Here is a 16,453-nt window from a genome sequence, read left to right as displayed (position 1 = left end):
TATTGATCCAGGTGGGAGGTGGTGTATTGATCAGGTGGGAGGTGGTGTATAGATCCAGGTGGGAGGTGGTGTATTGATCCAGGTGGGAGGTGATGTACTAATCCAGGTGGGAGGTGATGTACTAATCCAGGTGGGAGGTGATGTACTAATCCAGGTGGGAGGTGGTATATTGGTCCAGATGGGAGGTGATGTACTAATCCAGGTGGGAGGTGATGTACTAATCCAGGTGGGAGGTGATGTACTAATCCAGGTGGGAGGTGATGTACTAATCCAGGTGGGAGGTGATGTACTAATCCAGGTGGGAGGTGGTGTATTGATCCAGATGGGAGGTGATGTATTGATCCAGGTGGGAGGTGGTGTATAGATCCAGGTGGGAGGTGGTGTATTGATCAGGTGGGAGGTGGTGTATAGATCCAGGTGGGAGGTGGTGTATTGATCAGGTGGAAGGTGGTGTATTGATCCAGGTGGGAGGTGGTGTATTGATCAGGTGGGAGGTGGTATATTGATCAGGTGGGAAGTGGTGTATAGATCCAGGTGGGGGGGTGGTGTATTGATCCAGGTGGGAGGTGGTGTATTGATCAGGTGGGAGGTGGTGTATAGATCCAGGTGGGAGGTGGTGTATTGATCCAGGTGGGAGGTGATGTACTAATCCAGGTGGGAGGTGATGTATTAATCCAGGTGGGAGGTGATGTACTAATCCAGGTAGGGGGTGGTGTACTAATCCAGGTGGGAGGTGATGTACTAATCCAGGTGAGAGGTGGTGTACTAATCCAGGTGGGAGGTGATGTACTAATCCAGGTGGGAGGTGGTGTATTGATCCAGATGGGAGGTGATGTATTGATTCAGGTGGGGGGTGGTGTATTGATCAGGTGAGAGGTGGTGTATTGATCCAGGTGGGAGGTGATGTACTAATCCAGGTGGGAGGTGATGTACTAATCCAGGTGGGAGGTGGTGTATTGATCAGGTGGGAGGTGGTGTATTGATCAGGTGGGAGGTGGTGTATTGATCAGGTGGGGGTGGTGGTGTATTGATCCAGATGGGAGGTGGTGTATTGATCAGGTGGGAGGTGGTGTATTGATCCAGGTGGGGGGGGTGTATTGATCAGGTGGGAAGTGGTGTATTAATCCAGGTGGGAGGTGGTGTATTGATCAGGTGGGAGGTGGTGTACTGATCCAGGTGGGAGGTGGTGTATTGATCAGGTGGGAGGTGGTGTATTGATCAGGTGGGAGGTGGTGTATTGATCTGGTGGGAGGTGGTGTATAGATCCAGGTGGGAGGTGGTGTATTGATCCAGGTGGGAGGTGATGTACTAATCCAGGTGGGAGGTGATGTACTAATCCAGGTGGGAGGTGATGTACTAATCCAGGTGGGAGGTGGTATATTGGTCCAGATGGGAGGTGATGTACTAATCCAGGTGGGAGGTGATGTACTAATCCAGGTGGGAGGTGATGTATTAATCCAGGTGGAGGTGATGTACTAATCCAGGTGGGAGGTGATGTACTAATCCAGGTGGGAGGTGATGTACTAATCCAGGTGGGAGGTGATGTACTAATCCAGGTGGGAGGTGGTGTATTGATCCAGATGGGAGGTGATGTACTGATCCAGGTGGGAGGTGGTGTATAGATCCAGGTGGGAGGTGGTGTATTGATCAGGTGGGAGGTGGTGTATAGATCCAGGTGGGAGGTGGTGTATTGATCAGGTGGAAGGTGGTGTATTGATCCAGGTGGGAGGTGGTGTATTGATCAGGTGGGAGGTGGTATATTGATCAGGTGGGAAGTGGTGTATAGATCCAGGTGGGGGGGTGGTGTATTGATCCAGGTGGGAGGTGGTGTATTGATCAGGTGGGAGGTGGTGTATAGATCCAGGTGGGAGGTGGTGTATTGATCCAGGTGGGAGGTGATGTACTAATCCAGGTGGGAGGTGATGTATTAATCCAGGTGGGAGGTGATGTACTAATCCAGGTAGGGGGTGGTGTACTAATCCAGGTGGGAGGTGATGTACTAATCCAGGTGAGAGGTGGTGTACTAATCCAGGTGGGAGGTGATGTACTAATCCAGGTGGGAGGTGGTGTATTGATCCAGATGGGAGGTGATGTATTGATTCAGGTGGGGGGTGGTGTATTGATCAGGTGAGAGGTGGTGTATTGATCAGGTGGGGGTGGTGGTGTATTGATCCAGATGGGAGGTGGTGTATTGATCAGGTGGGAGGTGGTGTATTGATCCAGGTGGGGGGGTGGTGTATTGATCAGGTGGGAAGTGGTGTATTAATCCAGGTGGGAGGTGGTGTATTGATCAGGTGGGAGGTGGTGTACTGATCCAGGTGGGAGGTGGTGTATTGATCAGGTGGGAGGTGGTGTATTGATCAGGTGGGAGGTGGTGTATTGATCTGGTGGGAGGTGGTGTATTGATCAGGTGGGAGGTGGTGTACTGATCCAGGTGGGAGGTGGTGTATTGATCCAGGTGGGAGGTGGTGTATTGATCAGGTGGGAGGTGTTGTATTGATCCAGGTGGGAGGTGGTGTATTGATCAGGTGGGGGGTGGTGTACTGATCCAGGTGGGAGGTGGTGTATTGATCAGGTGGGGGGTGGTGTACTGATCCAGGTGGGAGGTGATGTATTGATCAGGTGGGACGTGGTCTATTGATCTGGTGGGAGGTGGTGTATTGATCCAGGTGGGAGGTGGTGTACTAATCCAGGTGGAGGTGGTGAACTAATCCAGGTGTGAGGTGGTGTATTGATCCAGGTGGGAGGTGGTTTTTAGATCCAGGTGGGGGGTGGTGTATTGATCCAGGTGGGAGGTGATGTACTAAACCAGGTGGAGGTGGTGTACTAATCCAGGTGGGAGGTGATGTACTAATCCAGGTGGAGGTGGTGTACTAATCAAGGTGGGAGGTGATCTACTAATCCAGGTGGGAGGTGATGTTCTAATCCAGGTGGTAGGTGATGTACTAATCCAGGTGGGAGGTGATGTACTAATCCAAGTGGGAGGTGATATACTAATACAGGTGGGAGGTGATGTACTAATCCAGGTTGGAGGTGATGTACTAATCCAGGTTGGAGGTGATGTATTAATCCAGGTGGAGGTGATGTACTAATCCAGGTGGGAGGTGATGTACTAATCCAGGTGGGAGGTGATGTACTAATCCAGGTGGGAGGTGGTGTACTGATCCAGATGGGAGGTGATGTATTGATTCAGGTGGGGGGTGGCGTATTGATCAGGTGGAAGGTGGTGTATTGATCCAGGTGGGAGGTGGTGTATTGATCAGGTGGGAGGTGGTGTATTGATCCAGGTGGGAGGTGATGTATTGATCAGGTGGGACGTGGTCTATTGATCTGGTGGGAGGTGGTGTATTGATCCAGGTGGGAGGTGGTGTATTGATCAGGTGGGGGGTGGTGTATTTTTTCCAGGTGGGAGGTGGTGTATTGATCCAGGTGGGGGGGTGTTGTATTGATCAGGTGCGAGGTGGTGTATTGATCCAGGTGGGAGGTGGTGTATTGATCGGGTGGGGGTGATGTACTGATCCAGGTGGGAAGTGATGTATTGATCAGGTGGGACGTGGTGTATTGATCTGGTGGGAGGTGGTGTATTGATCCAGGTGGGAGGTGATGTACTAATCCAGGTGGGAGGTGGTGTAGTGATTTAGTTGGGAGGTGATGTATTGATTCAGGTGGGGGTGGTGTATTGATCCAGGTGGGAGGTGGTGTATTAATTCTGGTGGGAGGTGGTGTATTGATCTAGGTTGGAGGTGGTGTATTGATCCAGGTTGGAGGTGGTGTATTGATCAGGTGGGAGGTGATGTACTAATCCAGGTGGAGGCGGTGTACTAATCCAGGTGTGAGGTGGTGTACTAATCTTGGTGGGAGGTGGTGTATTGATCAGGTGAGAGGTGGTGTATTGATCAGGTGGGAGGTGGTGTATTGATCCAGGTGGGAGGTGGTGTATAGATCCAGGTGGGGTGGTGGTGTATTGATCCAGGTGGGAGGTGATGTACTAATCCCGGTGGAGGTGGTGTACTAATCCAGGTGGGAGGTGATGTTCTAATTCAGGTGGGAGGTGATGTACTAATCCAGGTGGGAGGTGATGTACTAATCCAGGTGGAGGTGGTGTATTGATCAGGTGGGAGGTGGTGTATAGATCCAGGTGGGAGGTGGTGTATTGATCAGGTGGGAGGTGGTGTATTGATCTGGTGGGAGGTGGTGTATTGATCTAGGTAGGAGGTGGTATATTGATCAGGTGGGCGGTTGTATATTGATTAGGTGGGATGTGGTGTATTGATCCAGGTTGGGGTGGTGTATTGATCAGGTGGGTTGTGGTGTACTGATCCAGGTGGGAGGTGTGTATTGATCCAGATGGGTGGTAGTGTATTGATCAGGTGGGGGGTGGTATATTGATCCAGGTGGGAGGTGGTGTATAGATCAGGTGGGGGGTGGTGTATTGATCAAGTGGAAGGTGATGTACTGATCCAGGTGGGAGGTGGTGTATTGATCAGGTGGGAGGTGATGTATTGATCCAGGTGTGAGGTGGTGTATTGGTCAGGTGGCAGGTGGTGTATTGATCAGTTGGCAGTTGGTGTATTGATCTGGTGGGAGGTGGTGTATTGATCCAGGTAGTAGGTGGTATATTGCTCAGGGTGGCGGTGGTATATTGATCAGGTGGGAGTTGGTGTATTGATCCAGGTGGGAGGTGGTGTGTTGATCAGGTGGGGGGTGGTGTATTGATCAGGTGGGAGGTGGTGTGTTGATCATGTGGGGGTGGTGTATTGATCAGGTGGGAGGTGGTGTATTGATCATGTGGGGGTGGTGTATTGATCCAGGTGGGAGGTGGTGTATTGATCAGGTGGGGGGTTGTGTATTGATCAGGTGGGAGGTGGTGTATTGATCAGGTGGTAGGTGGTGTATTGATCCAGCTGGGAGGTGTTGTTTTGATCAGGTGGTGGTGGTGTATTGATCTAGGTGGGCGGTGGTGTATTGATCCAGGTGGGAGGTGATGTACTAATCCAGGTGGAGGTGGTGTATTGATCAGGTGGGAGGTGGTGTATTGATCAGGTGGGGGTTGGTGTACTGATCCAGGTGGCAGGTGGTGTATTGATCAGTTGGGGGTTGGTGTACTGATCCAGGTGGGAGGTGGTGTATTGATCAGGTTGGAGGTGGTGTATTGATCAGGTGGGGGTTGGTGTACTGATCCAGGTGGGAGGTGGTGTATTGATCAGGTGGGGGTTGGTGTTTGATCCAGGTGGGAGGTGGTGTATTGATCAGGTGGGGGGTGGTGTACTGATCCAGGTGGGAGGTGGTGTATTGATCAGGTGGGAGGTGGTGTATTGATCTGGTTGGAGGAGGTGTATTGATCCAGGTGGGAGGTGGTGTATTGATCAGGTGGGAGGTGATGTACTAATCCAGGTGGGAGGTGGTGTATTGATCAGGTGGGAGGTGATGTACTGATTCAGGTGGGAGGTGGTGTATTGATCAGGTGGGAGGTGGTGTATTGATCATGTGGGCGGTGGTGTATTGATCCAGGTCGGAGGTGGTGTTTTGATTCAGATGGGGGTGGAGCACTGATTCAGTTGGCGTGGAGCATTGATCCAGGTGGGAGATATTGTATTAATCCAGGTGGGAGGTATTGTATTGATCCAGGTGGGGGGCACAGACATCAGGTCTCCAGGCCTGGGCTCTGCCTGCGTGTGCCCTGGGGACAAACTCGTTATTCTCTGCCTTGTCCCACAGACGGGGTCCTTGGAAGGTGCCAGAAGCTTCCTGCCCTGGACATGGACGACTCTGAGGGGTCACCTGGGGCTCTGCAGAACCTGCCTGCCTCACGGAAGAAGCTCTCCCACACAGGTAGGGGAGGGGCTCCTGGAGGTTGTAGGGCTCCCAGAGCAGGGGGGGAGGGGCTCCCAGAGCAGGGGAAGGGCCACCAGGAGGGGGGAGGGGCTCCCAGAGCAGGGGGAGGGGAGGGCAGGGAGGTGGGGACAGGGGCAGAGTGGGCGCAGCCTCCCTCCCAGTGCCTGTGGCCCCGCTGTCCTCAGGGGCTGGTCCCCAAGGCCCCGAGTGGCCCTGCCCACCCCACACCCCACCCCACCCCATGTGGCCCGTCACATTCCCACCATCTCTGTGAAGACCCTCTGAGGTGACAGTGAGCCACCTGCCCGCCCCCTGCTGCCGGCTCTGGGTGGCCCTGGGTCAGGTCCGGCAGGCTCTGTCCCTGCCTGGGGTGTGCTGTGTGACTGAGAGCCAGTTCTGGGGGACACGGGGACACAGTTCTGGGGGACACGGGGACACTGTGGGTTCTGGTTGTCGCCCAGTGGGAGCAGCTGTGGTTGTCGTGGAGCTTGGCCTTGAGGTCAGGGTCCAGAGAAGGGGGTGGGGACGGGGGTGGGTGGAGTCAGAGCTTGGGCGCAGGATGCACCCAGGGTCCTGCAGTGACCTGGGTCTGACCTGGGGTTCTGGGAGACATTGTGGGTTCTGGGGGACCCTGGATTCTGGGAGACACTGTGGGTTTTGGGGGATACTGTAGGTTCTGGGGGACACTGGATTCTGGGAGACACTGTGGGTTCTGGGGGACACTGGGTTTTGGGGGACACTGTGGGTTCTGGGGGACACTGGGTTTTGGGGGACACTGTGGGTTCTGGGGGACACTGGATTCTGGGAGATACTGTGGGTTCTGGGGGACACTGGGTTTTGGAGGACACTGTGGGTTCTGGGAGACACTATGGGTTCTGGGAGACACTGTGGGTTCTGGGGGACTCTGGGAGATACTGTGGGTTCTGGGGGACACTGTGGGTTCTGGGGGACCCTGATTCTGGGAGACACTGTGGGTTCTGGGAACACTGTGGTTCTGGGAGATACTGTGGGTTCTGGGGGACACTGTGGGTTCTGGGGTACCCTGATTCTGGGAGGCACTGTGGGTTCTGGGGGACACTGTGGGTTCTGGGGGACACTGGGTTTTGAGGGATACTGTGGGTTCTGGGGGACACTGGATTCTGGGGGACACTGTGGGTTCTGAGAGACACTGTGGGTTCTGGAGACACTGGGGGTTCTGGGGGACACTGGATTCTGGGGGACACTGTGGGTTCTGAGAGACACTGTGGGTTCTGGAGACACTGGGGGTTCTGGGGGACACTGGATTCTGGGGGACACTGTGGGTTCTGAGAGACACTGTGGGTTCTGGAGACACTGGGGGACACTGGGTTTTGGGGGACACTGTGGGTTTTTGGGGATACTGGGTTCTGGGGACACTGGATTCTGGGGGACACTGTGGGTTCTGGGGGATACTGGGTTCTGGGGGACACTGTGGGTTCTGGGGGACACTGTGGGTTCTGGGGGACACTGTGGGTTCTGGGAGACACTGGATTTTGGGGGACACTGTGGGTTCTGGGGGATACTGGGTTTGGGGCACTGGATTCTGGGGGACACTGTGGGTTCTGGGGGACACTGGGTTCTGGGAGACACTGGATTTTGGGAGACACTGTGGGTTCTGGGGGACACTGGGTTTTGGGGGACACTGTGGGTTCTGGGGGACACTGGATTCTGGGGGACACTGTGGGTTCTGGGGGACACTGGGTTCTGGGGGACACTGTGGATTCTGGGAGACACTGGGTTCTGGGGACACTGGGTTCTGGGAGACACTGTGGGTCCTGGGGGAAACTTTGGGTTCAAGGGGACACTGTGGGTTCTGGGGGACACTGTGGGGCCCTAGGGGACACTGTGGACTCTGGGGTGACTATAATTCTTGGGGACACCGTGTGTGTCGGGGGGGTCTCCGTGTGGGTTCTGTTCCCGCAGTGTTGTTGTGTTCCCAGCCCTCTTTGCTCCTCCTCTGCCTTTCTTCCTATCCTTTGGTGAGAGAGCAGATCAGAGAAGAGCAGCTATATCCCATGCTGTCCTACTGCCCCAGGGGCTCACACATGTGCAGGGCCATGGAGCTGCCCCTCTGACCTGATTCTTTGAAAAATCCTGAGTCTTTTCAGAGAAACAGAGAGAGGAGAGAGAGAGAAGAGAGATGGAGAGACAGGAGAAGAGAGGTATAGACAGAGGAGAGAGGGTGAGACAGGGGAGGAGAGAGGGAGAGACAGAGGGGAGGGAGAGTCAGAGGGGAGGGAGAGACAGAGGGGAGAGTGAGACAGAGGAGACAGGAAGAGACAGGAGAGAGAGACGGGGAGAGAGGGAGAAACAGAGGGGAGGAGAGACACAGGAGAGAGGGAGAGACAAGAAAGGAGAGAGGAAGAGACAGAGGAGAGAGATGCAGGGAAGAGAGAGGGAGAGACAGGGTAAAGGATAGAGAAGACAGTAGAGGGGAGAAGAGAGAGACAGAGGAGAGAGGGAGAGACAAAAGAGAGAGGGAGAGACAGTGTTGTTCCCAGAAGTTTGAGTCCCGATCTCACACAAGGGAAGACCAGAATCACATGCAATAGCAAGAGCCTTTATTAGCAAGCTTAAGCTTGGGCCGCAGACACCCTTCCACATGAGGGGAGAGTCTGCGCTGACTACCTCGCAACATTCTTGCTCTCTGCTTTTTATAGTACAAGGAGCAAGAGGGGTTGGTTACAGTTTAAAGACTGTAACAAGGAACAGTTGGTTTCAGTTTAACGGTTTCTAACCTCCACAACAGGAGAGAGGGAGAGGCAGAGGAGACAAGAGTAGCAAGGGCCAGTGTGAGGCCGAGGGGAGGCCTGATGGGCCGAGAGGGTGGGGGCTGTTGAACCATTTTTACTCACACAGTTTTCAAGACTAAACTTTTCACATTTATACCAAGACTTAAAAAAAATCAAAAGAGGAAAAAACAAAATTTAGGACTGTTTCTGGACGTCTCCAGAAACCTCTGCTGTGTCTGGTGTTTCCATATAAGGTCAATTAAGTTTCAGAGTACTCTGAGCAAAATGGGTTGTACTTAAGATTTTCAGTCATTCATAACACTTACTTACAGTAACAGAACTGGCCAATCATAGCATGGAACAGTGTTTTACAGCTGTAGAATTTTTACTGGAATAGTGACAGCAGACTGTTTGCCTGACCTGATAGTTTCAAAGGGTGATGGGTGAAGCAGAGGGGGCAGACAGCAGGCTTAAAATATTCAGAGAGAACAGGGGGAGAGAGAGAAGCGGTAGGGAGGTTTTGTTTTGGGGCTCTGTGAACTAGCTATTCCAGGTCCCACCATGTCGCATTATGGGACCTGGAGGGGGTCCTGCACCTAGTCCTCTTGACAAAGCTGGCAAAGGCATTCATAGCAGCGTAGCGGCAGGGGAGGAGCCATGGTAGGAGGAGCCACAGAAGCTGCTGGCCAGTCAGAGGTGTGTCTGTCGAAAGAGAGCTGCTGGGTGAAGTGCAGAGGGCTTAGGGTGGGTCAGGATCGGGGCAGGTGGGGGACAGGCTCGGGAGGTTTTGCTTCCTCTAGAAGGCGTGTATGGTGCTGGGCAAGCAGAATGACCATCTCCTTTAAATCTTGGATCGCAGCCTCAAGGTCCCTTAGACTGGGGCTGTTTTCCAAGTTAGAGTTGCCACTCTCCGCGGGAGACACGGGAGGGGGAGCCGGGGAGTCTCAGTGGGAACTTCTTCGGTCTTTTTGGGAGGGGGCCCTGCATATCTCCTGAAAGCTGCGATCATGGTCAAGAGGAAGCAAGGTGTGGCCCAGAGCAAAATGTCTCAGAGACAGAGAACCTGTCTAGTGAAAAGGAGTAGAGGGTTTGGGGACCCTCTTGATAAGGAGGAAGGTTGCCTATGACAGAGGGTCTCAGGAAAATAAGAAGAGGGAGAAAAAAACTGCCTTCATAAATGTGAGCTTGCAGAGAGCCAAGCAGCCATATACTTACCAGCCCCACATTCGGGCACCAGATGCCGGACTAGCGTGGGGGTGCCTCTTCCCAGGCGTGTACTTTCTGGGTTGGAGAGAACTCGACCGGAGTCAGCCTGGGCTGCTACTCACTCAGCGATGCGAGGGAGATGACTCAGGAACCAAACACATGGCACGAGGCAAGGCAATTCTTTATTGATCAGAGAGCCCAGGCTTTTAAAGGGCAGACCCAGAAGTGGCAAGTCGGAAATGGAAATGGCTAGGAAAGGGGCAGAGAAAGGCAAAAGGGGCTGGGAAGGTAGGAACTTCCTTAGCAACTGTTGCGAGGGTTTTAACTGGTAGGATTGTTGGTATGCTTCTAAAAACCCCTTCTGTTTCATTAGTTTAATCCCCCCTGCTTAACACTATTCTATTTACATAGCCACTTCATTCTATTTACATAACCGCTGTTAACAAGCACCACCCTCCCTCCAGGGCATTGGTGGTTCAGTGGTAGAATTCTTGCCTGCTCCACCCCCTCTCCTTGTCACACCCTGATTTTCACCAGTCACTTTTCTCTCCACCCTCTCTGCGTCGCATCCTGTTCCCACCCTACTGGGCTAGTATATTTATAAGGACAAGATTGTTTGTAGTTTTTAGTTTAGTTTAGCTTAGCTTGGTATAGATTGCACTGCTTCCTGCATGAATAAAGAGATACTGCGTACAACCCAGCCATGAGTCCTGGTCGTCTGTTACCCGCCCATGAAACCAGCCCAGCGAAAACAACATATGGCGCCTACAACGTGGGACCGGACCTGCGCAACTCCCAGATAAGTGAAGACTTTGCCTACCTATGCACTATGATCTTCTCTTATACTTATGAAGAGGTTTGCCAAAGCCTCTACTGTTTCATCATGAGACAGTTTCTCTGTCTCTGGAACATTTTACTCTGGGCCACACTTTGTTTCCCTGACTGGGAACTTTGGTTTCTTGTGACCCTAATCATAGAGCTTGGGAGATGCACGGAGATTTCTCCTTGGACTTTCTGGATTCCCTCTCCCATGTTTCCTGAGGAAAAGGACTACATTTTGCTCTGGGCCACAATTTGGTTCTTTATGACCGTGATCGTAGACCTTGGGATATGCATGGGGATTTCCACTGGGACTTTCTGGACTTCTCGCATGTTTCCCATGGAGAAGGACTACTCTAATTTGAGGAGTGTTCTCCAGTACCCTGGCAGTCCCCAAGAATGGAGACACGTGGTTAGTTCTACTCTCCTGATTGGATTCTTTCTTCGATGGGAAGACGCTTTTAAAAGTAGATGCCTGAAGCAATCCAGCAGGAACAGTCAGAAGCACCCTAAATGGAATTTTGAAGAGCTTTTTGGACTAGGACGCCCTCCAGGGACTCTTAATGCTACATGGTGAGATCTGTTTCATAAGAGAGTGATTTGAATGACTGAATTTTTGTTTGACATTGACTTAAAAAACTGCTGGATGCAGCCATGATTTCTAGAGACATCCAGAAATAATCCAAAATTGTTTTTTCCTCCTTTGATTTCCTTTTTTATGTCTTGTCATAAATCTGAAACGTTTAATCCTGAAAACAGTATGAGTTATGGGCGGGGCAGATAGTGCAATGATCATGTTAATTATTCTCATGCCTGAGGCTTCTAACCTTGGTTCTTATGTTTACCTTTCCACATTTTATTGAGTTTAAACAACCTTAAAATCATACTAGAAATGATTTCCAATTATAATGGAGTTATCAATTATAGTAAACTTCTAATCTGCTACAAGTTTTGTTTTGACAAGTAAGTGAATTTCAGCTGTCAAGTCTTCACATGAAAAAGCATCTACTCAAATGGAATTCCCGGAAATCCATTTGGATCCTGTTCTCTGACATCGCCCACAAGATGGAATGACTACAACACACCCCCGGAAACCAATGAGGTGACCTGGCATGACCTGAAGAAACAGATTCAGACTCCAAAGCTCACTCTTTACAGAAAAGCAGAATTCTGGTGGCCGACATTCCCCATCGAGACAGACATGCAGCGTTTCATCCCTTGGCATTTTCTTCTGTGGTCAGCTACTTTGGACTGACACTTCCATCGGACTTACTGGTACACGCTGCTGTGTTTCTCAAAGATTAACTTCAGCCAATTGCCTTGAGACTTTATAGACCATGTCCCCTCGCCTGCAGGCTCTGCCCCAGAGTCAGAAAACTCCCCCTCCTTGTTAGGTTATGCCCACAGAGGTAGGAAACGCCCTTTGAGGCAAGAGATGCCCCCAGAGGCATGAAGCACTCCCAGAGGCAAGAAATGCCCTTTCACCTGCTAGGCCTTGCCCTTTGAGGCAAGAAACGTTCCCCTTGGCATCACACTGGTTATTGCTGCTCGCCTATTTTGTTTTCCATGTCTTATGCCAGTTCTTTTGAAAACGCCTGTGCGATATTTGTTTCTGTTCACCCTACAATCCTGATACTATGGCCATTAGTTAAAAAGAAAGGGGGAATTATTGGTATGCTTCTAAAAACCCCTTCTGTTTCATTAGTTTAATCCCCCCTGCTTAACACTATTCTATTTACATAACCACTTAATTCTATTTACATAACCGCTGTTAACAAGCACCACCCTCCCCCCAGGGCATTGGTGGTTGAGTGGTAGAATTCTCGCCTGCTCCGCCCCCTCTCCTTGTCACACCCTGATTTTCACCAGTCACTTTTCTCTCCACCCTCTCTGCGTCGCATCCTGTTCACACCCTACTGGGCTAGTATATTTATAAGGACAAGATTGTTTGCAGTTTTTAGTTTAGTTTAGCTTAGCTTGGTATAGATTGCGCTGCGTCCTGCATGAGTAAAGAGATACTGCATGCAACCCAGCCATGCGTCCCGGGTCGTCTGTTACCGGCCCGTGAAGCCAGCCTGGCGAAAACAACAGTAGGATTAATAATAATACCCTGCAGGCAGGGAGGGTCATGAGGGTAGAAATAAGACATATCAAAAGAATGGAGTGGGTGGGGGTCTTTCAGGCAAAACAATGATCATGTAGATAGGTATCAGGGATGCAGGGTACTTTGTGAGCCCTGCCAAGCTCAACCACATCCGCACAATTTTCTGACAGAGAGGAGACAGGGAGAGACAGAGGAGAGAGACAGGAGATGAGAGAGGGAGAGATAGGGTAGAGGATAGAGAAGATGGTAGAGGGGAGAAGAGAGAGACAGGAGAGAGGGAGAGACAGAAGATAGAGAGACAGGAGAGAGGGGGAGACAAAGGAGAGAGGGAGACAGGAGAGAAGAGGGAGAGACAGAGGAGAAGAAAGAGGGAGAGACGGAGAAGAGGAGAGAGGGAGAGACAGAGGAGAGGAGAGAGGGAGAGACACAGGAGAGGAGAGAGGGAGAGACAGAGGAGAGGAGAGAGGGAGAGACAGAGGAGAGGAGAGAGGGAGAGACAGAGGAGAGGAGAGAGGGAGAGACACAGGAGAGGAGAGAGGGAGAGACAGAGGAGAGGAGAGAGGGAGAGACAGAGGAGAGGAGAGGGGGAGAGACACAGGAGAGGAGAGAGGGAGAGACACAGGAGAGGAGAGAGGGAGAGACAGAGAAGAGGAGAGAGGGAGAGACAGAGGAGAGGAGAGAGGGAGAGACAGAGGAGAGGAGAGAGGGAGAGACACAGGAGAGGAGAGAGGGAGAGATAGAGGAGAGGAGAGAGGGAGAGACAGAGGAGAGGAGAGAGGGAGAGACAGAGGAGAGGAGAGAGGGAGAGATGAGGAGAGGAGAGAGGGAGAGACACAGGAGAGGAGAGAGGGAGAGATGAGGAGAGGAGAGAGGGAGAGACACAGGAGAGGAGAGAGGGAGAGACACAGGAGAGGAGAGAGGGAGAGATGAGGAGAGGAGAGAGGGAGAGACAGAGGAGAGGAGAGAGGGAGAGACACAGGAGAGGAGAGAGGGAGAGACAGAGGAGAGGAGAGAGGGAGAGATGAGGAGAGGAGAGAGGGAGAGACACAGGAGAGGAGAGAGGGAGAGACAGAGGAGAGGAGAGAGGGAGAGACACAGGAGAGGAGAGAGGGAGAGACAGAGGAGAGGAGAGAGGGAGAGATGAGGAGAGGAGAGAGGGAGAGACACAGGAGAGGAGAGAGGGAGAGACACAGGAGAGGAGAGAGGGAGAGACAGAGGAGAGGAGAGAGGGGGAGACAGAGGAGAGGAGAGAGGGAGAGACAGAGGAGAGGAGAGAGGGAGAGACAGAGGAGAGGAGAGAGGGAGAGACAGAGGAGAGGAGAGAGGGAGAGATAGAGGAGAGGAGAGAGGGAGAGACAGAGGAGAGGAGAGAGGGAGAGACAGAGGAGAGGAGAGAGGGAGAGACACAGGAGAGGAGAGAGGGAGAGATGAGGAGAGGAGAGAGGGAGAGACAGAGGAGAGGAGAGAGGGAGAGACAGAGGAGAGGAGAGAGGGAGAGACAGAGGAGAGGAGAGAGGGAGAGACAGAGGAGAGGAGAGAGGGAGAGACAGAGGAGAGGAGAGAGGGAGAGACAGAGGAGAGGAGAGAGGGAGAGACACAGGAGAGGAGAGAGGGAGAGACAGAGGAGAGGAGAGAGGGAGAGACAGAGGAGAGGAGAGAGGGAGAGATGAGGAGAGGAGAGAGGGAGAGACACAGGAGAGGAGAGAGGGAGAGACAGAGGAGAGGAGAGAGGGAGAGATGAGGAGAGGAGAGAGGGAGAGGAGAGGAGAGAGGGAGAGACACAGGAGAGGAGAGAGGGAGAGACAGAGGAGAGGAGAGAGGGAGAGATGAGGAGAGGAGAGAGGGAGAGACACAGGAGAGGAGAGAAGGAGAGACACAGGAGAGGAGAGAGGGAGAGACACAGGAGAGGAGAGAGGGAGAGAGGGAGAGACACAGGAGACGAGAGAGGGAGAGACAGAGGAGAGGAGAGAGGGAGAGACAGAGGAGAGGAGAGAGGGAGAGACACAGGAGAGGAGAGAGGGAGAGACAGAGAAGAGGAGAGAGGGAGAGACACAGGAGAGGAGAGAGGGAGAGACACAGGAGAGGAGAGAGGGAGAGACAGAGGAGAGGAGAGAGGGAGAGACAGAGGAGAGGAGAGAGGGAGAGACACAGGAGAGGAGAGAGGGTGAGACAGAGGAGAGGAGAGAGGGAGAGACACAGGAGAGGAGAGAGGGAGAGACAGAGGAGAGGAGAGAGGGAGAGACACAGGAGAGGAGAGAGGGAGAGACACAGGAGAGGAGAGAGGGAGAGACACAGGAGAGGAGAGAGGGAGAGACAGAGAAGAGGAGAGAGGGAGAGACACAGGAGAGGAGAGAGGGAGAGACACAGGAGAGGAGAGAGGGAGAGACACAGGAGAGGAGAGAGGGAGAGACAGAGAAGAGGAGAGAGGGAGAGACGAGGAGAGGAGAGAGGGAGAGACACAGGAGAGGAGAGAGGGAGAGACACAGGAGAGGAGAGAGGGAGAGACAGAGAAGAGGAGAGAGGGAGAGACACAGGAGAGGAGAGAGGGAGAGACAGAGAAGAGGAGAGAGGGAGAGACGAGGAGAGGAGAGAGGGAGAGACACAGGAGAGGAGAGAGGGAGAGACACAGGAGAGGAGAGAGGGAGAGACAGAGAAGAGGAGAGAGGGAGAGACACAGGAGAGGAGAGAGGGAGAGACAGAGAAGAGGAGAGAGGGAGAGACGAGGAGAGGAGAGAGGGAGAGACACAGGAGAGGAGAGAGGGAGAGACGAGGAGAGGCAGTGACTCTGGAAGCTTCGTGGCATCCTCCGTGATGTTGCCTGTGGGGCCGTCTCAGGCTAGGACGTCATGCGTGATGAGGCGTGTGCTCATGCCTACAGGTGCCTCCTGCCCCTGTGTGCCTTTTCCTTTCTGGCGCCCTGGCCAAGGAGCACCCAGAGCTGTTTTCCTGACAGAAATCTGGCACCACCCTGCCTGGTGTACATGCTGCCCATAATGGCCTGACCGCAGGACATTGGCTCCTCAGAATTTGGTGCAGGAGGGGGGCCACAGAGAGACAAGTCCCAATGGAGGCCTGGGCAGCCTTCACGAGAGCCCTGGGTGTCACAGGTGGGGAGTCCTGGGTGTCACAGGTGGGGAGGCCTGGGTGTCACAGGTGGGGAGCCCTGGGTGTCACAGGTGGGGAGCCCTGGGTGTCACAGGTGGGGAGTCCTGGGTGTCACAGGTGGGGAGTCCTGGGTGTCCCAGGTGGGGAGTCCTGGGTGTCACAGGTGGGGAGCCCTGGGTGTCCCAGGTGGGGAGCCCTGGGTGTCCCAGGTGGGGAGCCCTGGGTGTCACAGGTGGGGAGTCCTGGGTGTCACAGGTGGGTAGTCCTGGGTGTCCCAGGTGGGGAGTCCTGGGTGTCCCAGGTGGGGAGCCCTGGGTGTCACAGGTGGGGAGTCCTGGGTGTCCCAGGTGGGGAGCCCTGGGTGTCACAGGTGGGAACCCTGGGTGTCGCAGGTGGGAGCCCTGGGTGTCACGTGTGGGGAGTCCTGGGTGTCACAGGTGGGGAGTCCTGGGTGTCACAGGTGGGGAGTCCTGGGTGTCACAGGTGGGAGCATTGGGTGTCACAGGTGGAGAGCTGTGGGGAGTTCTGGGTGTCACGTGTGGGGAGTCCTGGGTGTCACAGGTAGGGAGTCCTGGTTGTCACAGGTGGGTAGTCCTGGGTGTTACAGGTGGGTAGTCCTGGGTGTCACAGGTGG

The 16,453-nt window shown here is 53.3% G+C and overlaps 1 protein-coding gene across 1 annotated transcript in view; it reads left to right on the top strand.

Moving 5' to 3' along the window:
• The window catches only part of LOC103126673 (protein tyrosine phosphatase receptor type N2), a 65,592-nt gene that overhangs the window by 12,421 nt on the left and 36,718 nt on the right, over positions 1-16,453 (top strand). Inside the window, exon 5 of the mRNA XM_060184386.1 lies at positions 5,719-5,832. Within this exon, the coding sequence (XP_060040369.1) occupies positions 5,719-5,832 (114 nt within the window). The remainder of the gene's footprint in view (positions 1-5,718; positions 5,833-16,453) is intronic.

The sequence above is a fragment of the Erinaceus europaeus genome, unplaced genomic scaffold, assembly GCF_950295315.1.
Source record: "Erinaceus europaeus unplaced genomic scaffold, mEriEur2.1 scaffold_606, whole genome shotgun sequence".
NCBI classification, from domain to species: Eukaryota; Metazoa; Chordata; class Mammalia; order Eulipotyphla; family Erinaceidae; genus Erinaceus; species Erinaceus europaeus.
The sequence above is the reverse complement of the archived record's forward strand: the minus strand, read 5'-3'. Positions and strand labels throughout refer to the sequence as shown.